The sequence below is a fragment of the Simochromis diagramma genome, unplaced genomic scaffold (assembly GCF_900408965.1).
Source record: "Simochromis diagramma unplaced genomic scaffold, fSimDia1.1 OVJJ01000685.1, whole genome shotgun sequence".
NCBI classification, from domain to species: domain Eukaryota; kingdom Metazoa; phylum Chordata; class Actinopteri; order Cichliformes; family Cichlidae; genus Simochromis; species Simochromis diagramma.
In genome coordinates, this window is record NW_024387477.1 from 10,303,946 (window position 1) to 10,330,932 (window position 26,987).

Sequence of the window (26,987 nt, forward strand, 5' to 3'; positions counted from 1 at the left end):
CGATTTTACAGGGAATCAAATTTGGAAAATCAAGGCTGGTGGTTAATATTTCTTTTGCTTTAAAACTTGAATATAATGAATACTTCATGGTCACCAACGTCAAATGTGGCCAGCAGACAAAAATAAACTGATATACTGAAGGGAGGAGTTGGTCAACATAGTGAGATGTAAAACATCACACCTTGCAAGTGTTGATATTGAGGTTTGTGGGCATGGAGGTCGTGGGGTGCAAAAGGAAGAATGACCCCGCCCCCCAAAAGAGTATAAAGCTGAGGTTGATGGGCATGTTTGTCTTGAAGCAGGAAAGGCATCTTTAGAGCGGAGCTTTAGACTTTATGACAGAACAAACAGAGAAAGAGGGAGGAAAAGGGACCTGAAGTTTTACACGATTATGTTTATTCATGTGCTGTTCTAGAGGGAATACATTACATATCATGATTGTGATATTACTGCTTTTCCTCAAAAGTATGCAAAAAATTAGAGGAAAGAGAGTTTCCTGGTCTTTGGGCAGCCACACTTATGAGATGTGACTCATCTGTTTTCTGCCGCTCAGAGCTGTAACTGCAGCAGCTCGCCAGGCTGACAACAACTCTGCTCACATCCAAGACCACAATGCAAACAACACTCACATCTATCACATCCACAAATATTAACACAGCCACGTCCCCAGAGACCCGACAGACTCTGAAGTCTAAAAAGACTGTGATAGGCCAATACCACAGATATATTCTTGCTCGCCTCCCACATTTGCTCTTTCTTTTGTGGATTGTCATATTGCCAAAATAATTTCACCACGAACGCAAGGCTAAGACACAAAATGGTTTGATGACAGTATTTACAGAATGAGTAACCTTACAATGCACCAGTAATAGAATATCACGGACCCTGAATAAACATCGTGCTCGGTTTCTGGAGGTTATTTTTAAAGTTATTTGTTTGTTTTAACTTACGTTAGGCTCGTGTTTTTAAAAAATGTAAATAAAAATGGAATTTCTTAATATCCTCGTAAACCGCAGCTGTCTATTTCCAGTAAGCGGTCATTTCAGGCATGTTAAAAAAGGTCACTCTGCTTTAAGAAACCACTCATTCTGAGTTGTTGCTGTGGGAGTTAAATTTCACATTCTCAGACACTTATTTCACTATTTTAGTTATTGATTAACCAATTAAACTTGTTATGTGGTAACAACCTTTAAATCTGCTACATGGGAATTTCTCAGACTGAGATTTAATTGTGTTCACTGGCTGTTCATTACCCTCCTAATTTGCCAATTTCTTCCAGAGGATGTGAGCAAAGTGCTGTGAAGTATCATAAATTTAACAACACTTCATTTTCCTACCCCGTAATTAACAGTGGAGCCATAAAACAGAATCCAGTTTCTTTAAGGATTTCTTAGCTTGATCTGGAGAAAACCATTCATAAAGTTATAAATAGCAATGGTAGCTTTTGCTGGTACAGGTAGTTTTCAGCTCCTGTCTTGCTTCTGTGGTTTTTGCCTCTCTGTCACGTAAAGAGTAAATCAATAGCAGACCCACCCTAAAAGATTTGGATTTAGTAACACAAAATTATACTTTCACAGCATTTTCTCATCTTTACATCCCTGTCCAAACCGGTTCCAAGCAGGATTTTAAGGCCTTGAGAAATCCGACAATGAGTTTAAAGGGAAGTAGAGACAGCTGTGCCGGTCGGCAGCAGATGTTGGCTTTGGCTAAAGAAAGTGGTGCTGTTACTGAATACGGCTGCTCCGCTTCACTAGGAACACTACCCCCTTTCTAATCAACGCAGCCCTGCCGGTAAACCCCCACATTACCCCCACCTCTCACCCCAATTTTCTAATCTGAGTAAGACTGGATGGAAGTGTTCTTTTTCCTCCTGTGTGCCAACTCTGAGGCAAAACCTGTACTTCAGCATGCTCAGTTTGTCATCTCTCCACTTTATACAATAGAAGCCTTGTTTCAGAATTTACTAAAAATGGCTTTTTCATCTTTTATCAATCTTTCAGCTACAGGTCATTTATTTGGGAGCAAAGTAAAGGCCAAAGACGCTTCCTCTCTCAGGTGAGTTTCATAAACAGTCCTCGACAACAACCAGGACCTACATACAGTTATATTAGCTATTCAAATGCAGAGAGAAGTAACTGAATAAGAGCACTGTAGATAAGATAGTAGGGAGGTTAGTATGGCTAATTTGCGTAGGTTTTGACTCAGTTTACAAGTTACACAGAAGAAAAGAACTGTATTTACCAAAAAACAGGAACAGCGTTTAGATTCTGCTAACAGCATTATTATTGCCTCAGTTTCTCTTTGTGAACTTGTGTGGTTGCCTTTTACAGTGCAGTAGTTACCATGTCACAAGATCTGTCCCAGAATCAAGTGTTTAAGACTGATAACTTTAATTTCTAACTCAAATAAAGAGTAAACATTTCTTAGATTTCCTCTGTCTGGTGGGGTTTTAAAGTCCACATATCAGCCCTTAGCAGGTGGAAATCAGAGGAAGGGCTCAAACACATGGCCTTGGCCGTCGCTGAAGGTGTGTTTGATTTGGCTCATGTGGAGCTCCGGCAGCACCTGGTTGGCAAGGCTAGGCATAGCAGTTCATTAGGACCCTCCTGCAAGGCCCCTTGGATATACATCATAAGGGACTCGTTGAAGAATCCCTAAGGAGAGGGTGTTAAAAAAAAAGTATAGCTCAGTTATGCTATTTTTTATTCTTTTATATATTTATTAATCACATGTGTGTAAGTGTTTCCACTTAACCAGTTTTACTGTTGTGCCAGTGTGGCAGCGATGACAGGTTGTGGCACCCAGACCTTGCCGTCTATAGCGGGTAATTAAATGGAGAGTGAGCACAGATGTGAGCTGTTAAATGTGTCCAGCGTAATTTATTTCCTGTGAAACAGGCTGCCATTTACAAGTGTAGCCTATACAAATACTGCAGTCATTTTACAGAAACGTGCCATCAAAGCCGAGGGGAGCGTACTACTTCTTTTTCCTTGTGTTCAAGGATGTCTTTTGGTCCTCCCTCAAGCAGTAACTTTAGCTAAAATCCATTTTCTTACACTCGTCAATACCCAGTTTAATATATTGGAATGTTTGTTTGGAGTAAACATGAGCAAATTAAATATTACATTTTCTTTGCTCACTTTTAAATATTACAAATTAAAATTGTTTTTCTTCCACAAAACTTTGGTGGTCTGTCCCATCAACACTCTAAGAATGGGAGCTGAGTCAGCCTCATAACCTGCGCGTTGTCCAAACCAAATGTGTGTGTGTGTGTGTGTGTGTGTGTGTGTGTGTGTGTGTGTGTGTGTGTGTGTGTGTGTGTGTGTGTGTGTGTGTGAGAGAGGAGAGAGTGAGAGTGAGAGAGAAGAGTATGAGGGGTAGCAAGCTTGTGGAAGATGGTGAAATCAAGCTCAGTGAGACCCACTGAGTGCTGACGTTGAGCTTGGACTACACACTGCTTTCCTTTTCTGGTTTTCCCTGATGAATGAGTCTCTTTCAGCTGCCTTGCTCTTACTGACCCCCTGCTTACCCAATACTCTCCTTTAGTTTGACCTAAGATCTCACCGCCAGCTTTCTCAGATCTTTTCACTGGCAGCATGTACCCATGCCCAATCACCATTAATGTCCTCCCACACCAAAGCAAAAAGTTAGACTTATATCCAAATACACCTGATAGAGTTGACTGACCTTTCTGGCAGTTTCTGGGATATTTCTGACTTGTTCACTTGCTTGAATAGCTTGTGGATTGTCTGGCTATGTGGATGGGTAATGGGTTTGTTTTTTTCGAACATGTGATTAAAAAAGAGAACTGAGTTAAGAAACCTAGAGCCACAAGAGCGAGCTAACAGAGACATAAAGGGTAGGTGTATTTTAAGACTTACAGTTATGTTTCCTGAATATGAGCAGGCAGTTTATGTTGGCTCTCACAGTTCATTTCTTGCCTTTTAACATATATGCCGAGGTGGATTTTGGTCTCTACAAATGTCCCGCTTTTACATATTTGTAAGGTTTGAGAACATCTCAACAGAGGGACAGGGTCTGTTACAATAGAGACAGACATATACAGTCACTTCATGGGTACATCTGTTCAACTGCTTATAAACACAAATATCTAAATATAAGCCAATCACATGTGATCAACTCAAGATGAAGATGAAGATGCAGAAGTGCATCTCTGAACGCACAGCCAGTTAAACCCTAAAGCAGATGGGCTACAGCAGCAGAAGACCGCAGCAGGTGCAACTCCTGTTAATTATGACCAGGAAATTGAAACGTTGTTTCAAATATGCTAACTGAACAATCCCAATTATTTTATTGCAACATTCAGATAGTAGATAGCTGAATTTGGCAAAATTTAGTAATGATGTGTGCATTGTTGCTGTCCCTTCATACCCAAAGTGTACCCATTTCGTGATGGCTACTTCCAGCAGGATAACACACTATGCCGCAAAGCTCAAATAATATGAAAGGGGTTTCTTGAACATCACAGTGAGTTCACTGTAGTGAAATGGCCTCCAGTCACTAGATCTCAATCCAATAAAGCACCCTTATGGGGTGTGGTGGAACAGGAGTGTCACACTGTGGATATCCAACCAAAATAATCTGTAGCAACTGTGGGATGATATCATGTCGATATGGCCCAAATTCTCAGAAAAATGTTTCTAGCATCTTGATAAATCTATGCCTGTTCTGCAGGAAAAAGGAAGTGGTGGGTGAATGTAACAGACAAAAGAGATCAAGCTTATCACACTATGCAGAACGCAAACGATCTTTTACACTGAAGTCAAAGACTTATTACACAGCATGTTTTATCTGCTTCTGCATGCAACATGCAGACATTTGCACAGCGGAAGGAGCAATTGAAAGCAACCAGTTGTACACTTGGTGCTTTTAAGTAGTAGCTATAAAAAGACATTGCCCACTAGAAGCATGCCATGCCACAAAGCTGTCATATTGTTTGTTTGCTTTATATTAAAAGTGTTTATGGTAGCTGAACTGTAATGATAGAAGGGCAGATCAGATGTCTGCATTTTACCGGTAGAATCAGAGTAAATTTCCAGAACATCATTTATAAAATATGATTCGTCCACATCATGAAAATCATCCCCTCTTTGGGTAAAACTGAGCCTAAACTGGCCCGAATATAAGATAGTTAAAGGCAGATAGCAAAACACAAATATAAAAAGAAAATGATTTGGTTTAAATGGTTCAATACTAATGTCAGTTTTCATTATAACGTGGCTTTAAAATGCGGTGAAAAGACAGCTGAAAAAGCCTCTGACACACATATGACTAACAGACTATATAAACTACTTTCCGTTATTAGCCCCTTATCGAAATGCATTGTGTACACAGGTTAAGTTTTCGTTTGAATGCGTGATATTTTTGCGCGGACCGCTGACAGCGTTGCTACGCCCCGCTTACTACATCTCCCATAGTGCATTGCAGCGGTAGAAAATAATCACATCCTTGGGTCAGAGTTCAAAATGGTAACATGCGGGTTTCAGAAGCTGCAACTCTGAGCATCATGAGGATACTTTTAATATGAAAATACCACTTGCGTTAGCTTAGCCTTAGTTTGATCAATCCTTTTTTCGTTTCTCGAATATGTCCGTGAACGCATCAAAGCACGAGCTGATCCAGCTGATCTACCGCCACTTGAAGGAGCATGGTTATCGCTCAGCTGCAGATGAGCTACAGAGGCACAGCCCACAGGTCAACATTGTTCACCACACACACACACACACACACATCAACTGCAACTGTTACAATGTTTCAAATGCTGCTCCTGCTCTGTGCAATAAACCCCCTCTACTCACACCTCATGAAATTCCACAAAAAAACATTTTCTGAAGTGTGGACGGGGAAGAACGTTTGCTCAATTAAATCTCCCCATTTTTCGTAACAACTAGACTGCTACGTGTTTCTATTTTTCTGCATAAACATAGTTGTGTGTGTATATATAACTTTAAAGATCGTAAGATCCAAGAAATGTATCCTCCCCTTGCTGTGAGCTAAAACGAGCTCAATGTTAGGACTTATATACCACTTAAAAAAAAGTGGTGTGTGAGTGGGCCAACTTCTTGTTGCGTTCAATACTTGCCTAGACTAAGAACGTAACACTTGAAAGGCTTTCACCTTGTATAGACCTCTGTAAGAGGGACTGTGGCTGGAGGAAAGACAGAAAAAGTCAGATTAGTTTTGAAGGTAATCAAGTCCTTGACATAAAAATACCATCAGTTAGACTCTACTCACCAAGAGCTTCCACCCAAAGTGGCTCAAATAGGATGTAGCATATGGCCAATTTAAATGAGTGGGGAGAGTGTGCGGCCAGGAAAAGCTGTTTGTGGTAAAGTCTAAGAAAAAAGCCCAGAGATTTGTATAAGTGCAGTCATTGCAAATGTAATACAGACCAAGAAGGCTTGTTGATTTTTCTTCCCCAAATGAGAACCATTTGGTCCCTCCACAGGTTTTTGAATTTGTAAATATTCCACAAAATGTAGTAGACTTTGTCCTTTTCTGTAAACGTGTTTATTATTCTAGTTCATTCATTTGTAATGAACTCAAGTCCTTCCTAACCACCTTCTTGGGGTCTGCTTTCATTCAAATTTGACACATAACCATAACAATGCCATGTTTTTATGTCTTTATATGCTGACATCTCCTTCAGACTACTGTACCATGTCCAAGAAATACTCCCACTGTATGTTTCAAACTTCTTAATAAGTTGTAACATTTAATTTTGATTTTCTACAGGGGGAGACCAAAATATCAGTATCACTACTCGACATCTACACATCATGGTTGAAGTAAGGATGATTTCTTAGTGCTTTTCAGAAGCAACGCCCACTGGGTTAGATGTCTCATTTTGTAATAACTTGGATACTAACTATTTTTTTATTCCTGACAGTAACCCAAAAGATTCAGCAGATCAAGGAAGGACTCCAACTAAAGGTTCATATTTTTCTTTTTCTTTGTTAAATACAAATTAAATTAGAAAGCTGAAGTTGGATCTGAGATACTACATTTGTTTATTTGTGTATATGTGTGTCCTGATCCAGCTGTTCATGCTTACAAAATTCTTAAGCAAGATTTGGAACTTCTGTACATTAGTTTGCTTTGAGTATTTTCATCTTACACCTGTACCCAAACATTCACGCTCCTAACAACCTCCAATCAGATTCAAGATGAGGGCGACAGCTTAGTGAAAAAACTGACATATCAGAGAATGCAGCTCGGTTTGTAGCAGTAAACTCTTTGAGGCCAGAGGTTGGCGTATTTGAATGCATTTTAACACATTTGCACTTTTTATGTTTAGCAAAGTCTACAACATCAAAAAAGAAAAAGGACACAACTGCAAAAAAGGTGAATTTTTATTTTGTTTTAATTTCTTTTCGTGGCAGTTCTTGGACTGTACCAACCACGCTAATCCTTCTTTTTCTTTTTTTTCCCAGTCTGTTCCAGCAAACAAGAAAAAAACTGAGGGAAAAGCTGCAAAAAAAGTCACAGGGGAGAAGAAATCAAAGAGCCGAACATCAGACAAAGTTGTGACTGCCGGTGCAGATGATTCAGACTCTGACAGCAGTCTGGATGTGGAGAAGTGGAAGAAACTGCTCCAACAGATGACAGGTGAGTCACTGAATGCATTATTCATGGGCGAGCGTGTCAAGGATGAGGTGATGAAAAGAATCCTAGAAAAATGAAGAGGGGGTTATGAGTGCTTTCTGTTAGTGCAGGCGGGTTTGGAGGGAGTTTGGTGACATGAGCTGCGGCTCATTCTGTGTTGAGATGTGTTGAAGAGAAATGCAGATTGAATATTTTCTACTAAAACGATTGGCTGACTAAGTTGTGGTTTCCTCGTGCCTTTCTGTTTAGCACTTTCTGCACCACAGATTTAATTTCACTTCATCATAATACACATACAGTACCTGTTAACAGGGGCTTGTACACAACATTTTTTCTGCTGTGTAAATGGAAGTCAGCAGTCCAATCAAAGATGCCCAAACCTCCTTTTTCTTCCCAGCAGTGTCATCCAGCTCTACCACGGGGACAATAAAGTGACCAAAGCCAGGCTAGAAATATTTGACTTGCCCAAAACACCTCACTTAAGGAGCAACCAGGGCACATCCAGTTCAGATACCTGAAACATTTCACATCAAATGAACCATATCTAAAAAAAAGAATCCCATCTGCCCCTCTCAGAAGGAGCGGTTATTTGCACAGTAACTTTAGGATATTTTTCCCTTAATGTAATGAAATTATTTTCAGTTGCAGGCTATCAGCGCACACGTGGGTGAGTTTTATCTTTTTTCCAACAAGTTTGATCTGTTAGAGATCCAATCAGATGAAATTAGGCTTGTTAGAAGAGGGGTCCTTAACGTGGTCTGAGCTAACATAACCTGTTTCAGGAAAAGACTGTATTTTATATTTCAAATAAGATTTTATTGAAATGAGAATCATGCAAAGATACTCTAATGCAGGTTCTGAATTAAAGTGTAAAGCTGGAAATAAGCAAAATATGTCTCATTTGAGCTAACGTCAAAGCGTGCTATTGAGAGACTGAGATGTAGCATTCAGGCGAGGTGTTCATGGTGGAAGGAGTCTAAACTCAGGTGGAATAAACTGTGGAGGGTGTGGAAAATGTACAAAGTGATGTAAGATGAAGGGAAAGCTTGGTCCCTCCACTTAATGAGAGAAAGACAACCACCAGACAGTGCAGCACCACCCATGAACAACCTCACCATGGAAAAGAGTGATTTCATCCAAACAGAGCTGTGAACAGTTACTGTTTGCTCGCTGTTTATGTTTTCTTTTAGGCATTTGTTCCACCATGCACAGTTTGATGTTTTTACTGGGTTTTCTCTGTCCACAGATGCCGACATAGTCAAGATGAATGCCATCAATGCCCTGGACTCCTCTACTCCTCAACCCCCGAAAAAGAGAGTCAGGAAACCCCGGGCTAAGGCTCCGGCGAAACCTGGAACCCCAGTTAAACCGAGTAACGGGACAGTGAAACACAATGACGAAGGTGGCGAGAAACATGTGACTGAAAAAAAAGCAAAGACGAGCTCGACCGAGAAGAATGTGACAAAAAATGTGACTTCTGTCACCTCAAGCACTCCGAGCCAAAAGCAAAACCTCTCATCTCCAGCGGACAAACAAATAAAAAAGGACAGGGAAACTGCAACTCCCAGTGAACAAACAACTGATGACAGAACATCTGAGCCCAAGAAGAAGAAGAAAAAGAAGGAGAAAATTGCAGACAAGGAGGAAAAGAATGAGACGGGTGAAGATGGAAAAGAGGAATGTGGCGAAGAGACGAGAAAGACCAAAGACACGAAGCAGGAGGAGGCTAAAAAAACTCCAAAGGTGAATAAAAAAGCAAAAGAAACCAAAGATGATGCTGAAAGAAATGAGACAGTCACGACTGAGACAAACACAAGAGGGAACGCTATCGAGAAAACCCTTTCAGAGTCAACGGTACAAGAAAAGAAACAAAAGAAGAAGAAGAAAGAGAAGGCTGGTAGTGAGGGAAGTTTGGCACAGACTGGAAATTCTGAGCAGGTATCTGAGGAAGTGAAAAATAACAGAGAGAGCAAACAGGAAGAAAACAACCAAATCTCAGAGCACATAGCAGAAGAAAAGAAAGCCAAGAAGAAAAAAAAGAAGAAAACAGAAAGTGAGGAAAATTCATTGACATTTGAGAGTGAAAGCATTTCAAAGCAAAAAGCTGAAGACATAGAAAATAATACAGAGCAAAAAACTGAAGAAACTGAGACTTTAGAGCAGACGTCTGCAGAAAAGAAGGCAAAGAAGAGGAAAAGGGACCTTCTTAATGGTGAGGAAAATCCAGAACAAGTACTGCAGGAAAAGAAATCAAAGAAGAAGAAAAAAGAAAAAGCTGATGAAGAAAGAGAGCAGGTAGTTGAGGATATAATAGATAATAAGGTAGAGGAAACAACAGAGCAGGTCAAGAGTGTCAAGAAGAAAAAGAAAAATAATCCCGCCAACACAGAGCCGCTGCCTCCACCTGACGTAGAGGCAACGAGTTCTCAAACGGAGAAGAAGAGAAGTGAGTAAACAACCCACATATAGCTTCAAAACATGTAATTTGATGGTTTGGTTTTGTAAAATTGCTTTGCATTTGTCCTCAGAAAAAAGCAAATTGAAACCAGCCGACATCCCAGAAATACCTGTAGATTCAATCCAAGACGCCATGGCGACAGAAACCGCCTCAAGCGACTCCCACAAAAAGGTATCACGCTACTTAGAAAACAAATCTCGACGCTACTTAGAAAACAAATGTGTCCAGTCTCAACGTTGGCGGATCCTAACCCTCATGTCTGTCTCTCCACAGAAGAAGAAGAAATCATCAAAGAATCATCAAGATGTGTGACTCGTCATCCCGCAGACCCAGAGGACGAGGGTCACATCACGTCCTCCGATTTCCGATCATGTACACTGATCATATATCAGTAGTTAGAATATGACTTAAAACTTTAAAGATCCGTCGTTTATATTTTTGCTACATTTTTATCTTTTTATGGGTTTTGGGTTTGTGTTTTTTTACTTAAGTGTTTCTACGGTAGCTGCCATTTTCACGGCACGCGCATTTCGTGGTTGTTTTGGGGAACTGATGATCACCTGTTGAAATATTTCTGCCTCATAGTGAAATTCAGATGGGGTTTAATTGAGTAACGTCTGTTTTTATAAACATGGATTCTGTTTTGCTCTCAGGAATTTCCCTCGTGATAATCCTGAGCTAGGTTCTCTAAACCACCTTTCATATTTTTATGCAGATTTAAGTTGTAAAATGAAGTGAAACTGTGTGATTCTGATTAAGAGGTTTACTCCTGTCCTATAGCTGTCTTTTGGTATTTCGTTAAAAAAAATTACACACTTTTTTTTAACCAGATGTATATTTATTCAAATTGACATGTCAGCTGTTCTATCGTGGGAAAGGAGGGGAAATTCTATGTGTGTGATGAGCATTATTTTTTAAAGTTTTAAATGTTTGATATAAATTTTCTTATATAGATTGTATATTATGCTTTTAATACAAATTAAACACCATAGTTTTTTTTGTTTTTATCAACTGTACCCGTCCCAAGTCTTACATCTGGTAAATCCTGTTCTTTGGGCACACAAACACTGAACTTCTTACAAATTAAGGGAAAATGCTTGACTTGATGAGCTCTGGAGATTGTGCTGTGCTGTAGGGGACACTCTATATGTTTGTACGTGTCAGGGATCTCGGTGAGACAAATTAAGATTATTAAGAGAGACGAGGCCTAAAACTGCCTTTCCGCTGAATCGTGTAACGTGAGGGTGTCAAGTCTTTTTTTAAGGAAACCGAGAAAACGACTGTTCCACTCCAATTCGGAGGGTGGCGCTAATGCAGCGAAAAGACGTTTGTTTTACCACTGTTAAAGAAGAAAGAAGACTGCCCCACTACCATAGCTACACACTAACCAAACGATGAGTAACTGTCAGTGAAGTTTTACAGTTGCAGTCGTTACTGGCCGCCAAATGTGGAGGTTGAACAAAGTTCGTCACAAAGCCGGACAACAAGGCGGCAGCTTGGAGGAGCTCAGGCTGAAGAGGCGAGAGAACGAGAGAGGTGTGTCTGCTAAATACCGAGGCTCAGTTTCCCAAACATACTGTAGGCTAACCCTGGTCTTTAACTAAAACCCTGTTTATTCAGTAATGAGCTCATTTTTCCTTTGGCTCTGTGACTATGTTTAGTTTCCATAGAAACTAGCTGGAACTGTAGCTTCAACGTAACCATTATTTTATTAATATCTTAATAAACTATTAGGTACACGTTGCTAGAGCCAAGTTGAACCCCCTTGTGTTTTCAGAATTGTCTTAATTCATCAGGGCACAGATTCAATAAAGTGCTGGTATTGTTCTATTAGTATTGGTATTGTAGCCTCAGCTGTCTATTGCTGTAGGCCATCTATTTCGTGTTGGCGTTCATAGATGCTCTTTTGCATACCTTTGTTGTCATGGGCGGTTATTTGAGCTATTGTGGCCTTCCCATCAGCTCAAACGAGTCGGCCACTCTCCTCTGACATCTGGCTTCACTAATGCATTTTTCCTCTTTCTCAGACCGTTCTCTGTGAACTCTAGAGATGGTTGTGTTGGAAATTCCAGCACGTCATCCGTTTATGGAATACACAGGCCAGCCAATTTGGCACAAACAGCCATTCCACATTCAGAGGCATTTAAATCACTATTCTTCCCCATTTTGATGCTCAGTTTAAACTTCAGCAGGCCATCTTGACCCTGTCTACATGTCTAAACCAACTCAGTTGTTGCTATGTGATTGTCTGATTAGATACTTGTATTTACCAAGCAGTTGAACAAATGTGCATAATAAAGTGTGAAATAGGTTTATGTAATGTGCACATGTAATTTTTTTTTTAAAAACTGTATTACAAAGATACAGCTCTTTTTTTTTTATGACACCCGTGAGGAACTGTTAGCTGTTACATCTTCATCTCCAGGCATTTTTACAACACATAAACAGCAAAAACAGTTCCTGTGCAGATATAGGTTTTCGTTTCTACTCGAAATTCAGTGTTTTTTTTTAAATTGAGATGTTCCCATGTACAGGTCTTAATATAAAATAGAGCAGTGTTGGTGACATACACTGGCGTAAAATGATTCAAAACCTAAATGGATATGTTAGCATCATCTTAACTTCAGCTTCTTTATTTCCCCACAGGCATGGCCTCCCCATGGTGGCTTTATCTCAAAAGGACGCATGTTTTGCACAGCATATGTACACTAAACACAAGTATGATCACGTATGATCCCTGAAGGTTAAAGAGTTGTGACATGCCTCTCCCTGAATGCTTTAGCACTGAGACAGGCACGCAGAGACAGGCAGCTGGTGAGCAAGCGACTACTGCTAAATGAAGATGAGGAGCAGCCGGACGTTAGCATGGACACAGCCCCAGGAGGACATGTAAGTATCAGATATTGTGTTGGATCAGGGGTGTCAAGCACAAGAATTTCCCAGGTGCCAGAATTCTCCAATCTGGCCCACTTGAAGGCTGGAAGATGTAAAGGAGGGAATCAACTTATAGGCTATGTTTTCAGAAGTTTTACATCTTTTACTGCTGATAAAGACCTCCTACGTGGCCATTCACACTAAACTAAAGGAATTAACTAATAGATAAATAATTAAATGACAGAAAAGTTAATGTTTTTTGACATCTTTTGAAATTTTGGTGGGAAAAAAAGAATATTTTCTGTGAATTAACAAAAACTTTGTTTTATAAGTACAGGACAGTCTGGAAAAAGAGCTACTGGAACCTTTCTGTAATTTTATTTTGCTGAAAAATTGAGACATATTGTTGAAATGTTTCTTCCTTGTCTCATTGTAAGTTTTCTCAGGGATTTAAAGTGTAGCTAAATATATTAACACTGACAGAATGGGGTGTTTTTACTACTCGAGCCAAACTGGGCCGTATTTGACCCACAACGTAAACTGATTTTGACATGCCTGTCTTAGATTATTTTTTTGGTAGGTTCAGTAAAATGAAAGATCTGAACTCAGCCTGCCAGTCTCATATTTCCTCAGGACATTGTTAGTCTGCTCCACAAACTTCAACACAGCGGGACAGAGAAGGAGGCACACCTGAAGGCCTTGAGTAAAGTTCTGCGCGACCCAGCTGCACAGCTCACCTTTATCAAGTATGGTAGTGGCTTCTGTGGCCATACTGGAAGAGACTAAATTACGCTGTCACTTTTAAGTCACTTCCTCATCTTTGTGTGTGAAACTGTGTTTTCTTTCAGGCACGAGAACAGTATGCATCTGCTGGTCGGCCTCCTCACTGGCTCTAATGCTCAGTGCCGCCTGCAGGCCGTTCGGTGTCTTCACGAGCTCTCTCACTCTTCCCACACTAATGTGGCTCCAGCCTGTCTGCCTGCTACCCCTTACCTGCTCACTTACCTGTCTGGCCCAAGCACTAAGTTTACAGTAAGTCACCATGCAGTGCAGGCAGTTTGTGATATAGTATGACCTACAATGCAGAAGATTTTTGACTTCCTTATTGTGCGGAACATTATATGTACACAGGAGCTGTGTCTCTACACACTTGGTAACATGTGTCCAGACAGCGATGTGGTAAGAGAGAAGCTCCTGGCTCAGGGAATCATTCCCGCTCTGGCCAGCTGTATAGAGGTAAACTACGAAGGCTCACTGTCTACACTAATATCCTTACTGTACTGGCAATTCGTAGAATTGTTGCAGTTGAATCCAAATCTACTCAAACATCCGATTCATAGAGAGACAGGAGTGTGACTGCTACACGTCTTTGTAACATGTTACTGTGTATTTGTCCAGAACCAACGGCACACACTTGCAGTAGTGGAAGCTGCAGCATTCACCCTCTCTCAGCTTCTCCAGGCCAGAGACGCACCTGAGAAGATAATCCCGTAAATATATCAATAATGCACTTCTTCACGTCTTCAGCCTCTGCATTCCTCATCTCGCAGAAAATGTCAGAGTAATGTTTTGTTCACATTTAACCTTGTTGTGTTTTTTTGTCTTCCTCTGTGTCTGTAGGACAGTCCTGAAGTCTACCTTGCCTTCACACCTGTTATCCGTCCTTACCCCCGACCCACAGTTCGGCCTGGCTCCTGCCATAGAGTGTGCATGGTGTCTCCATTACCTCATATGCAGGTGAGAAGTTTAGGAAAGTGTCCAAAACCTTTTTGGTTTTTTTGCTGATTTGCTATTGTAGGTAATTACTGAATCTGTTTTGTGCCTTTTATTAGCACAGATGATAACAAAGAGCTGCTGGCTCAGGGTGCCCTGTCACAGTGCAGCTCCTTGTTAGTGTCACTAGGTGGTGCTGTCACCGAGGGAAACAAAGAAGATGGGATTGAGCTGGTATGGAAGTGAATGATCAAATCCACTATTTACTTTTAAAACTTGTTAAGACTTTTTTTTTTACTTTTAAGCAAACAAATTTGATAATTATCATTGAATTAATAATGTAGATTAGTTCATTTCATGCTGAGCTACCTCCAAAGACAGTAAAATGACTTAATTATTACTAAAAGTCAATTGAAGAATCTAGGAACTGAAACAAAACAGCAACATCGCACATTTGCCTAAGCTTCAGAACAAAGTAAAAATAACAACTTTAGTTTTTAATCTGACTTGGATCACAGAAGCTTTTAATGTGTCTTCTTCAGCTCATCTGGCCTCTGTTGAGGTGTGTGGGAAACATCTTGTCCTCCTGCCCGGAGGAAGACCTGAATGCTCAACTGACTGATGCTCATCTGCCAGCTTCTCTGTGTGCACTTGTTCAAGCCTACCTGCACACCCTGCCAGCCTTGGCCAGAGAGACCGTCTGGGTCCTCAACAACCTCACAGGTACGGCTCTCTTGTTTTAGTCGTCTCTGAATGGGACTGCAGCCACACAGAAGTACACCTCATCATTACTAATAGAACCGTTTTGCAATATATTTTTCCTGCTTTGCTGCAGTTCAGTATAGATTTGTGCAAGAAAACATTGTATTTTTTTTGGTGTAACTATTCAATCTATTCAAATACTGAATAAAATGCATGTGGCTGCCTTGTGCATTCTCTGTGCACATCTGAGATTTGATGCATCATAATTATCAGGGTTTTCTGTAGTGTGTGTAACGTGCCCCATTGTGTTTTCTACCTCTCTCCATCCCAGCTCACTCCACTGAATTCTGCTCCGCCCTCTTGACTCTAAACTTGGTCCCAGGATTGATCCAACTTCTCCCATTTTCTCAAGGCATTAATACTATGGTTAGTACTATGATTGATATAAGTGCTTCTTGTACTATTAAGTCATTGTGGCATATAATAAGAAATCTTGTGGTTTTCTCTTGCATCCTTTTGGATGAAAAAAGTGTTTTTTGATTTTGTGTTTTTGTTGTTTTTTGTTTTTCTTGCTTGTTACACTCAGATTCTCAGGATTCTGGCTAATATTGCCCACAAGAAAAAGGAGTTCTGTGTGCAGCTCATGCAGCTTGGTTTACTGTCTGCACTCTGTGCCACGCTTAAAATGGCTGATCAGGAAATGGTGATTCAGAGCCTGGACATCCTGTTCATGATGACTGTCAGCAGTCCAGTGGTAAGTGTGGTAATTAGTGAAACTAAACTCTGTAATGATTGCTAAGCTGTGGCATGATGTGGTATTCTTCTTCTTCAGGTGGCAGAGGAGTTTGTCAGGCAAGATGGGCTTTCACTGTTGGAGGTCCTTCAGTACAATGGTGCAGCAGAGATGAGACAAAGGTCGACGTACCTCCTGGAGAAGCACTTGTTGTCCTACCAACAGCATATAACAGTAATTGTTATGCAGCCTTATTGTCTCTGTTGAATTTTTTTTGTAGTTTTTAGTTAAAAATGTCTGATGTGAGCTGCTGTCTTGCAGGTGGACAATATGCCGGATCCTTGAATCAACAACAAGACTTGTTGTGTTAGGAGGGCCCAGCTGAGGATAACAACATGTTTACATTTTGATATGATAGATATCAAACTTGTTTGTGTATTTGAAGTAATTAGTGATAAAACTGCTGTCTTGTATGTTTTTACTCATGGAATTTTAATCTATGCAAATATTAAATATTTTTATAATACTTGTACTGGTGAAGTACTTTTGCATAAAACTGTATTCATCCGAAGCACACTTTCTGTGTACTCACTACCTAATTTATAGCCAAAGTATTCACTCACTGTCTCTGTACTGTTTCGCTAGCTTAGCTTAGCTCGTAGCCGACTCGTTAGCACCATGGCTACTTCACCTGTCCCTCCTGCACTTTCTTGCTCATTGTGTCAGATGTTTAGTTACTCCTCGGCCTCCTTCAGCAGTAATGATATCTGTAACAAATGTAGCATATTTGCAGCTCTGGAGGCCAGGATTACTGAATTGGAGACTCGGCTTCGCACCCTTCATTCACCCATAGCTAGCCAGGCCCCTGTAGCTGGTGCAGCCGAAGATAGCGTAGGCCCCGCTAGCTGTTCCCCGGCAGACCCCAAGCAGCTGGGGAAAGAGGGCGGCTGGGTCACGGTTAGGAGGAAGCATAGTCCTAAACAGAAGCCCCAGGTACACCACCAACCCGTTCATGTGTCTAACAGTTTTTCCCCACTCGGCGACACACCCGCCGGGGGTCAAACTCTGGTAATTGGTGATTCTGTTCTCAGACATGTGAAGCTAGAGACACCGGCAACCATAGTCAATTGTCTTCCAGGGGCCAGAGCAGGCGACATTGAAGGAAATTTAAAACTGCTGGCTAAGGGTAAACGTAAATTCAGTAAGATCATAATTCACGTCGGCAGTAATGACACCCGGTTACGCCAATCGGAGGTCACTAAAATCAATATTGAATCGGTGTGCAACTTTGCCAAAACAATGTCGGACTCTGTAGTTTTCTCTGGTCCCCTCCTCAATCAGACCAGGAGTGACATGTTTAGCCGCATGTTCTCCTTAAATTGCTGGCTGTCTGAGTGGTGTCCCAGAAACGATGTGGGCTTCATAGATAATTGGCAAACCTTCTGGAGGAAACCTGGTCTTGTTAGGAGAGACGGCATCCATCCCACTTTGGATGGAGCAGCTCTCATTTCTAGAAATATGGACAAATTTATTAAACCCCCCAAAATATGACTATCCAGAGTTGGGACCAGGAAGCAGAGTTGCAGTCTTACACGCCTCTCTGCAGCTTCTCTCCTCCTGCTACCCCCCCAAAAACCCATCTCCACAGAGACTGTGTCAGCTCCCAAACAGACAAAAAACAAACTAAAAACCAGCAACAAACAACTTAAACATAAACAATTACAAAGAAAGAACAATAAAGTATCCACATCTAACCAAAGAGTAAAACAGTGAAATGTGGATTATTAAATATTAGGTCTCTCTCCTCCAAGTCTCTGTTAGTACATGACTTAATAATTGATCAACAAATTGATTTACTCTGCCTTACAGAAACCTGGTTGCAGCAGGATGATTATGTTAGTTTAAATGAATCAACACCCCCGAGTCATTCTAACTACCAGAAATCTCGAAACACAGGCCGAGGGGGCGGTGTGGCAGCAATTTTTCACACCAGCCTATTAATTAATGAAAGACCAAGACAGACTTTTAATTCATTTGAAAGCCTGATGCTTAACATTGTCCACCCCAGCTGTGAAACTCAGAAACCAGTCTTACTTGTTATCATCTATCGTCCACCTGGGCCTTACACAGAGTTTCTGTCTGATTTCTCAGACTTTATATCTAATTTAGTTCTGAGCTCAGATAAAATAATTATTGTGGGTGATTTTAACATCCATGTAGATGCTAAAAATGACAGCCTCAACATGGCATTTAATCTGTTGTTGGACTCAATTGGTTTCTCTCAAAATGTAAAAGAACCCACCCACCACTTTAATCACACTCTAGATCTTGTTTTAACATATGGCATAGAAACTGAACGTTTAACAGTGTTTCCTGAAAACCGTCTGCTGTCTGATCATTTCCTGATAACATTTACATTTACAATAATTGATTACACAGCGGTGGAGAGTAGACTTTATCAAAGTAGATGTCTTTCTGAAAGCGCTGTAACTAAGTTTAAGAATGTAATCCACCCACTGTTATCATCTTCAATGCCCTGTACCAACATAGAGGAGAGCAGCTATCTGAACGCTACCCCAACAGAGGTCGATTATCTTGTTAATAATTTCACCTCCTCACTACGTACGACTCTGGATACTGTAGCTCCTGTGAAAACTAAGGTCTCTAATCAGAAGTACCTGACTCTGTGGTATAATTCTCAAACACGTACCCTAAAGCAGATGACTCGTAATCTGGAGAGGAAATGGCGTGTCACAAATTTAGAGGATCATCATTTAGCCTGGAGAAATAGTTTGTTGCTTTATAAGAAAGCCCTCCGCAAAGCCAGAACATCTTACTATTCATCACTGATTGAAGAAAATAAGAACAACCCCAGGTTTCTCTTCAGCACTGTAGCCAGGCTGACAAAAAGTCAGAGCTCTTTTGAGCCAACAATCCCTTTAACGTTAACTAGTAATGACTTCATGAACTTCTTCACAAATAAAATCTTTATCATTAGAGAAAAAATTACCAGTAATCATCCCACAGATGTAATATTATCTACAGCTACTCTTAGTACCATTGATGTTAAGTTAGACTCTTTTTCTCTAATTGATCTTTCTGAGTTAACTTCAATAATTACTTCCTCCAAACCATCAACGTGTCTTTTAGACCCCATTCCTACAAAACTGCTCAAAGAAGTCCTGCCATTAATTAATTCTTCGATCTTAAATATGATCAACCTATCTCTAATGATCGGTTATGTACCACAGGCCTTCAAGCTAGCTGTAGTTAAACCTTTACTCAAAAAGCCATCTCTAGACCCAGCAGTCTTAGCTAATTATAGGCCAATCTCCAACCTTCCTTTCATATCAAAAATCCTTGAAAGAGTAGTTGTCAAACAGCTAACAGATCATCTGCAGAGGAATGGTTTATTTGAAGAGTTTCAGTCAGGTTTCAGAGCTCATCACAGCACAGAAACAGCTTTAGTGAAGGTTACAAATGATCTTCTTATGGCCTCTGACAGTGGACTCATCTCTGTGCTTGTCCTGCTAGACCTTAGCGCAGCATTCGATACTGTTGACCATAATATCCTATTAGAGCGATTAGAACATGCTGTAGGTATTACAGGTACTGCACTGCAGTGGTTTGTATCATATCTGTCTAATAGACTCCAATTTGTTCATGTAAATGGAGAGTCCTCCTCACACACTGAGGTTAATTATGGAGTTCCACAGGGTTCAGTGCTAGGACCAATTCTGTTTACATTATACATGCTTCCCTTAGGCAGCATCATTAGAAGACATAGCATACATTTTCACTGCTATGCAGATGACACCCAGCTCTATCTGTCCATGAAGCCAGATGACACACACCAATTAGTTAAACTGCAGGAATGTCTTAAAGACATAAAGACCTGGATGGCCGCTAACTTTCTGCTTCTTAATTCAGATAAAACTGAGGTTATTGTACTCGGCCCTGAAAAGCCTAGAAATATGGTATCTAACCAGATTCTTACTCTGGATGGCATTACCTTGGCCTCCAGTAACGCGGTGAGGAACCTTGGAGTCATTTTTGACCAGGACATGTCCTTCAATGCACATATTAAACAAATATGTAAGACTGTGTTCTTCCATTTGCGCAACATCTCTAAAATTAGAAATATCCTGTCTCAGAGTGACGCTGAAAAACTAGTTCATGCATTTAATACTTCCAGGCTGGACTACTGTAATTCATTATTATCAGGATGTCCAAAAAACTCACTGAAAAGCCTTCAGCTAATCCAAAATGCTGCAGCAAGAGTACTGACAGGGACTAGAAAGAGAGAGCATATTTCTCCTGTTTTGGCTTCCCTTCATTGGCTTCCTGTTAAATCCAGAATTGAATTCAAAATCCTGCTCCTCACATACAAGGTCTTAAATAATCAGGCCCCATCTTATCTTAATGACCTTGTAGTACCATATCACCCTATTAGAGCACTTCGCTCTCGCTCTGCAGGCCTACTTGTTGTTCCTAGAGTATTTAAAAGTAGAATGGGAGGAAGAGCCTTCAGTTTTCAGGCCCCTCTTCTGTGGAACCAGCTTCCAGTTTGGATTCAGGAGACAGACACTATCTCTACTTTCAAGATTAGGCTTAAAACTTTCCTTTTTGCTAAAGCATAGTTAGGGCTGGACCAGGTGACCCTGAATCCTCCCTTAGTTATGCTGCAATAGACATAGGCTGCCGGGGGATTCCCATGATGCATTGAGTTTTTCCTTTCCAGTCACCTTTCTCGCTCACTATGTGTTAATAGACCTCTCTGCATTGAATCATATCTGTTATTAACCTCTGTCTCTCTTCCACAGCATGTCTTTTATCCTGTTTTCCTTCTCTCACCCCAACCGGTCGCAGCAGATGGCCGCCCCTCCCTGAGCCTGGTTCTGCCGGAGGTTTCTTCCTGTTAAAAGGGAGTTTTTCCTTCCCACTGTTGCCAAAGTGCTTGCTCATAGGGGGTCATATGATTGTTGGGTTTTTCTCTGTATCTATGAAGCGCCTTGAGGCGACTTATGTTGTGATTTGGCGCTATATAAATAAAATTGAATTGAATTGAATTGAATTCAGATATGGCTTGACATATTTCGAGATGTTAAGATACTGAAGGTGGAACATATAACATTAGAAACATAATGTGTCTTTATCAACAAGACCTTGTCATCATGCCTGTGTAACGATTAAATAATTATGACATAATAAAACTCTTCCTTACAACAAATATGACTGCTGCTTTTTTTGGAGTATTTGCTGTTTGGTTTGATTTTTATTAAGAAACATTTAGTTACATTTAACCACAAAAAATCTTGGGACTTTTACATGTGATGCTGATCATTAGTGAGGGCAGCACAGACCGACCCAAAGTGGTGGCACTGCTATATGTATGTATGTTAAAAAAAATAATCAGAAGTTGATCATTGTGATTGCTTCAAACTGCTGTTTAAAGCTGAAACTTGTAGAGATGATAAATATGCCCAATTAGAAAGTAATTTCAATAATGATAAAAAAAAGAAAACATTAATGCAATCTGAATCCGTAATGTAAATAATTTTTAAAAAGCCTCACTTAAAGACTTTAAGTAGGTAAAGTTGTTGTTGTTTTTTTATGTACACCTGCTTACACTTATAACACAGTCAGTGTGCACAGACCTCATGGAGATTTCACTGACCACACTGTGGAACAGTTTCAGCCTGTAACTTCCAATCAAAGTCTTTGGCTCCTCCCCTTAATGAAAAAAACTGTCTCTTTCTCTTTCTACCCACAATAATCCCTTCCCGTTATCTTTCACGCTGCTTTTGCTGCATGAAAATCCAAGACGAGGTGAGTAAGAAGGACCATTGGGGCCAAATTAATACAAAACATATATTGCTGAAATTGAGAATAAAATCAAAATTTGGAGATCAAGTTACATAATGTTGTTTTGAGGAGGGAAAAAGTTAAAATACTATTTTGAGGAAAAAACTGGAAATGTGGAGATTACAGTTGTTGTTTCATGAAAGACTGCCATATTTGTTATACCCTTTACAGAATGCCTTGTTTAGATGAGTTAGAAGGACACATTGTTCTGCCGTGTTTTGAGGGAATACACAACACGTTCTCACTCCCAAACACCAAACACTTCCCTAGATTACGAGATCGGAAAAATTAAGAAACATGAGAACAGTTTGGAATGAATCTACACAAATACGTTTATTTTACTTAAATCGCTTTGGAAAACACTAACTTCTTTAAAGTGCTGGTTAAGGTTCGGGATAAGGTTAGGTCAGGAACGCCTCTGGACTTGACAAATCGTCACGCGTGAGAACGGGCTGACATACACCCTCTCTGTTACAAGAGGGCGTAACCACCTTTAGTCTGTCCGTTACCGGCCGTCTAGTATAAAGTGAGTATAAACAGTAAGCTGTCAGTGTAGAGAATAGAAATCTTGTGGAAATCTTAATAGAAATTATTGTGAGCTGTGATTCTTTTCCCCCACACTGAGCCCTTACCTGCTGAAACTCACTTTAACTTTAACTAATTTTTCTGTTTAGATGCAATGTCACACGCACGAGGTTCAATTAGCTTTGCACAAAAATAATACATACTAGGTTGTCAGTAGTTTCACTAACTCTGCCAATAATGCCGATCTACTTATAATACAGTAAGTGTGCACAGACCAGGTAGCTCCATGCCCTCCTGGGTTTTAAATGCACCTTAGAACACACATGCATCAACACTACAATGAGCGGGTGGAGGGAGGTTTGGAGTCTTCTCTCACCCCCATTCTCTGCGACCTGCTGGAGCGGGGGGGCTAGGAGGAGGAGTTGGCCGTCCGGCTGCGGTCTGGAGTGTGGGGCCTCCCTGCTGCTGCGGAGTCGGGGCGGTCTGCCTCCCCCCACCGCAGGGAAAAGGGTAACACCACCTGGGTCTGGGTGCAGTTCCCCCCTCCAGGGGCAAGGGTACCTAGACCCGGTTTGTAGAGTATGCTTGGGAAGTGTGATTGTGTGTACAGCGTCTCTTTATGTCTGTCTCCACGTTGGTTGAGTGTGGAGTAAGTGCATATGAGAGCATGAGGGTGGGAATGGATGTTTGTATATCTGTGTGCCTGTATTTCTGTGTCTATATGTCAGGTTGGGTGTCAGGCGCCACCTCTCTGGGGACATCTTAGGCCCTCCAAGGTTTGGAGGCCTATCTCCCCCTACCACCACTTCCCCTGCCAGTGGCGGACTCCCTCAGACATCGGTGCATTGGTGGTTCTTTGTGTCCCGGGATGGGCGTCCAGGTACACACCGGCTCACTCCTTGGCGGCCGCTTATCGGGGCCTGGAGCCTGGGGCTCGCTCGGGCCACTTCGGAGGTGGGGTGCCCCCAGTCTCTCGGCCTGGGGCTCGGTCACTCAGGCACGGCTGGCTGCCGGCGGAGCTCACGGGCGCGTCACTACAACTCCCCCTGGCTTCTGCTCCGCGGCTGCTGAGTGAGCCCTCATCTGGGACTCTCCTCAGCTCTTACTGGGACAGTGGCGCGGCTGCCCCTCTGTTGGTCTTCCTTGGTCTCTTGTGTTCTGGGGGCCTCTGGATGTCTGGAATTTTGATCTCCTCCATACCTGCTTCATGCCCTGGAGGACGGGGCTGCGGCCCCCCCACACCCTCTAGCAGATCATTACATGAAGGAACCTTTTGAAAAAACAAGCGCGTCCATGCTCACAGGTGTACACACGGGTGATCACACCCACAAACTACACCCTTTTTGGCTTCTACCTCAAAGCACACTGTGTTCTGTTGATCTTATGTGCTGCACAATAATGTTTAATATTTAGTATTTACTGTCATATTCCCATATATCATTGTGATGTTGTTTATTCTATTACTCTTGTTCTCTTCTGCTTGTTTTCTTTTTTCTTTCTCAGCAGGTGATCCAGGTGATTGATATATGAATTTTCTTTTTCTTTTTTTTTTCTGCTCATTCTGTTGGTTTTTGTCTTTTGCCCTTCTCCCCCGTCCCTCTTCTCAGCTGTTTCTCTTTCCCTCTTTCTTTCTCCCCTTCTTTCCCCCAGTCAAGTCTGTCCTGTATTCAGTAAGTGAAAATAAAATAAACAATAAAAGGTGAATCAAATGGACCATTACGGCAAGGCTGGGATGGTCAATTTGGTAAAGTAAATCCGTTGGGCCTCTTTCTTTGCCTTTAGACAACAATTCTGATGGCAAAAGAGCCAAACAAGACAGGCAAAAAAAAAAAAAAAAAAAAGTGTGCACAGACCTAATGGGGATTTCATTTTAACTGAGTGGTTTACTCACTATACTGTGGAACAGCCTCAGCCTGTAACTTCCAGACAGTCTTTAACCCCACCACTTAATAAAAAAAGAAGTCTCAAATTGCCACACTTCCTCTTTCCACCCACAACATTCCCTTCCTGTTATCTTTCACTCTGCTTTTTCTGCATGAAAATCTAAGACGGGGTGAGTCACGTTTTCTAAGACTTTTGAAAAATCTTGCATTCATCTGGCTTTTAAATGTTTTCTGCTACTCCACAGATATTCTGCCCCCAACAATCTGTGCTGCTGTGGGGAAGCATCCAGTTCAATTAAGTCTTTTTGACCCACAGCCAAGCACTGTGTGTAGTTTCCTGAAAATGGAGGGAACTCAGACAACGACTAGAGAGGAAGGGACAACAGAAAGAAATGGGGATCAGGGGACTAGCAGCAATGTGCCGATGTCCAGCAAACCTCTGCATCGCTTTGTCCGAAAGGAGCCCAGAAGTCTTGGGGTAACACATCAGATAAGCAAAATCTTAAATAAGCAGATTTATACACGAGGATAGCTATAAGCTGATGCAGCTGTAGACACTCTCATCCATTCTTTCTCTTCCCCTTTCCAGATTGTCATTCTGATGTTTGGCTGTGCTGAGTTGTTAATGGGATATCAGTTCTCCAATGAAGAGTTCAAAATCTCTGCTCAACTCTACATTCCCTTTTGGCAGGGAGCTCTGGTACTTACTGTAGCATTTTACTGGCTAGCACTGACATGCTGACAGCTAAAAATGATTGAACTTGACTGGTCATATCTTCTGTGCAGTTGTTGTTCAGAAAAGTTCAAAGTACTGCCTGTGCTATACTTTTATATATGAGGCTACAACCATCAGTTTGTTAGGTTAACAGCACAAGCATGACACACAGTCATAATACCAAAAGGTTTAAAAAGTGCATCTGGTACAATTGCAATGCTACGTGTTAACTAGATCTTTCCGATGACAAATAAACATCAGCAAGTATTCATAGTTTCCTACAAAAGATGTATTGTATGAAGACAGACTCACACAGCTTCACACTGTGAAAATATCACCCATATTACTAAATCTGCTGTGGGTTAAGGTCAAACAGCATCATTTGTTGTGATTATTTGCTCACTAGTTTCTTACCTGTGGAATCCTGTCAGTCTACACTGAGTTGCATCCGTCCAAGAAGATGGTACGTCATGGTTTTATTTCCTATTTGTGATTTTCAGCCCTGTTTATACTCATACAGTCCTTCCTAATTCAGTGGCCTAATTAATTTTGATTAACTTATCTTTCCCAGGTGACTGTGTGCTTGGCCCTGTATGTGGTTTCCATCTTTGGAATCGTAATCTCTTTCATATACAGGATAATCCAGCTCATCTCTTATCCCTACTTTTTTTTTTTGCGATTTCATTTGAACAATGCAAGTGTGGTGAGTTACAGTACATATCTATTTTTTGATTATGATTGTATGACATGCATGTTTTCACAGCATATCAATAACTCTCACTTTCTGTCACTGTAGATGCTGCTGAAAAGTATCGAAGCCATTTTACTGACCTCCTCTATTTGCGCGTTAGTGATTCTCATTTTTCTAACAACTGTCGCAAGTTTCGCACTGAAATCCACACGCACTCAGGTAATAGCATATTTTATTTTATTATTACTGACATACAAGCCTTCTGTCTACTTCAAAGAAACATGCCACAGAGTCCGATTTATCCCAGGGATATCTGCTGAAGGACAGTTTTCAATAGCTTTGGTCACTCATCATTTTATTTTTCTTCCACTTTCATGTTTTGTTTTGTTTTTTCAGGTCATCATCCAGCAAATTCCACCACCGAGGACTGAAACGCCATCGGACTGAGGACATCTTTTTAAAGTATTATTAAACATTACATGACCTTACTAAAACACACTTGTTGGTCTCTTGTGACACTTGTTCTTGAACTAAAATCATTTATGTCATCACTGTGAGGAAAAACTATCTTAGAAGAACTTTTTCAGGAAGGCAATAACGACTAATCTGTCTGGCAACCCTTGTGTTTCCCTGCAGCATGTCTGCAAATCTCTTCTCATCGACTGAATGTGTTGACCTCAGCCAGATGTCATACACTATATGTCTGGGCTACGCAACATTTGTATGTGACAAGTGTCAAAATTCAGTCCAACCATAAAAGTTTTGATTTGTTTTAAAACATACTTGTTAGAAATTCCTTTTTTATTGTTAATATCTGAAAATTTCCTTCCTCATCAGACCTTTAGTCATTTGGAAGCCATGTAGAAAATCTGTTATGCGTGTCATCTTTTCAGAGACGTCCAAAATTTTCCATCTAATTGTATCTGCATTATTATTAGTGTCTTATTAGTAGTGTTTGACTGTCATTAAACGGTGCTTTGTACTCTGTACTGAATGTTTAACTGAAGACATTTTACAATATGACATGTTGTAACTGGATGAGTAAACTATTAGCTTTGACCTCTGGTTACAGAGGGAGCAGGTACGGCACTGTGATCTAAGAAGCCTCGGTATAAACTCTGTTTTTCCTGTTTGCGTAAAATCTTTTTATATTTTGTGCAGTAATTGTGTACTGATTTAAACATAAACTTTTGTTAAGCCAA

At 40.9% G+C, this 26,987-nt stretch overlaps 3 protein-coding genes across 6 annotated transcripts; all 3 read left to right on the forward strand.

Moving 5' to 3' along the window:
- The first annotated feature begins 5,459 nt into the window (after positions 1–5,459).
- On the forward strand, positions 5,460–11,083 carry LOC120724037 (nucleolar and coiled-body phosphoprotein 1-like). Of its 2 annotated transcripts, none has more exons than XM_040015954.1 (8): positions 5,460–5,715; positions 6,757–6,809; positions 6,911–6,954; positions 7,319–7,365; positions 7,455–7,629; positions 8,873–10,076; positions 10,155–10,255; positions 10,358–11,083. In XM_040015954.1, exons 1-8 carry the CDS (start codon positions 5,608–5,610, stop codon positions 10,477–10,479), a joined length of 1,854 nt encoding a protein of 617 aa, XP_039871888.1. In that variant the 5' UTR covers positions 5,460–5,607; the 3' UTR covers positions 10,480–11,083. The 2 variants fall into 2 exon arrangements, with proteins under 2 accessions (XP_039871888.1, XP_039871889.1); XM_040015955.1 differs by having other exon boundaries at positions 8,873–10,072.
- Positions 11,084–11,420: 337 nt separating this feature from the next.
- tmco6 (transmembrane and coiled-coil domains 6) lies at positions 11,421–16,668 on the forward strand. Its single transcript, XM_040015956.1, has 13 exons — positions 11,421–11,620; positions 12,867–12,973; positions 13,592–13,704; positions 13,807–13,990; positions 14,090–14,194; positions 14,357–14,448; positions 14,579–14,695; positions 14,791–14,905; positions 15,214–15,394; positions 15,705–15,799; positions 15,960–16,127; positions 16,206–16,340; positions 16,428–16,668. Exons 1-13 carry the CDS (start codon positions 11,530–11,532, stop codon positions 16,449–16,451), a joined length of 1,527 nt encoding a protein of 508 aa, XP_039871890.1. The 5' UTR covers positions 11,421–11,529; the 3' UTR covers positions 16,452–16,668.
- Positions 16,669–21,811: 5,143 nt separating this feature from the next.
- LOC120724039 (membrane-spanning 4-domains subfamily A member 4D-like) lies at positions 21,812–26,987 on the forward strand. 3 transcript variants are annotated; one of them, XM_040015960.1, is made up of 8 exons: positions 21,812–21,935; positions 24,625–24,857; positions 24,969–25,079; positions 25,501–25,557; positions 25,666–25,797; positions 25,891–26,004; positions 26,182–26,247; positions 26,422–26,987. In XM_040015960.1, exons 2-7 carry the CDS (start codon positions 24,723–24,725, stop codon positions 26,230–26,232), a joined length of 600 nt encoding a protein of 199 aa, XP_039871894.1. In that variant the 5' UTR covers positions 21,812–21,935; positions 24,625–24,722; the 3' UTR covers positions 26,233–26,247; positions 26,422–26,987. The 3 variants fall into 3 exon arrangements, with proteins under 3 accessions (XP_039871894.1, XP_039871892.1, XP_039871893.1); XM_040015958.1 differs by having other exon boundaries at positions 26,182–26,987; XM_040015959.1 differs by lacking the exon at positions 21,812–21,935 and adding an exon at positions 24,334–24,549 and having other exon boundaries at positions 26,182–26,987.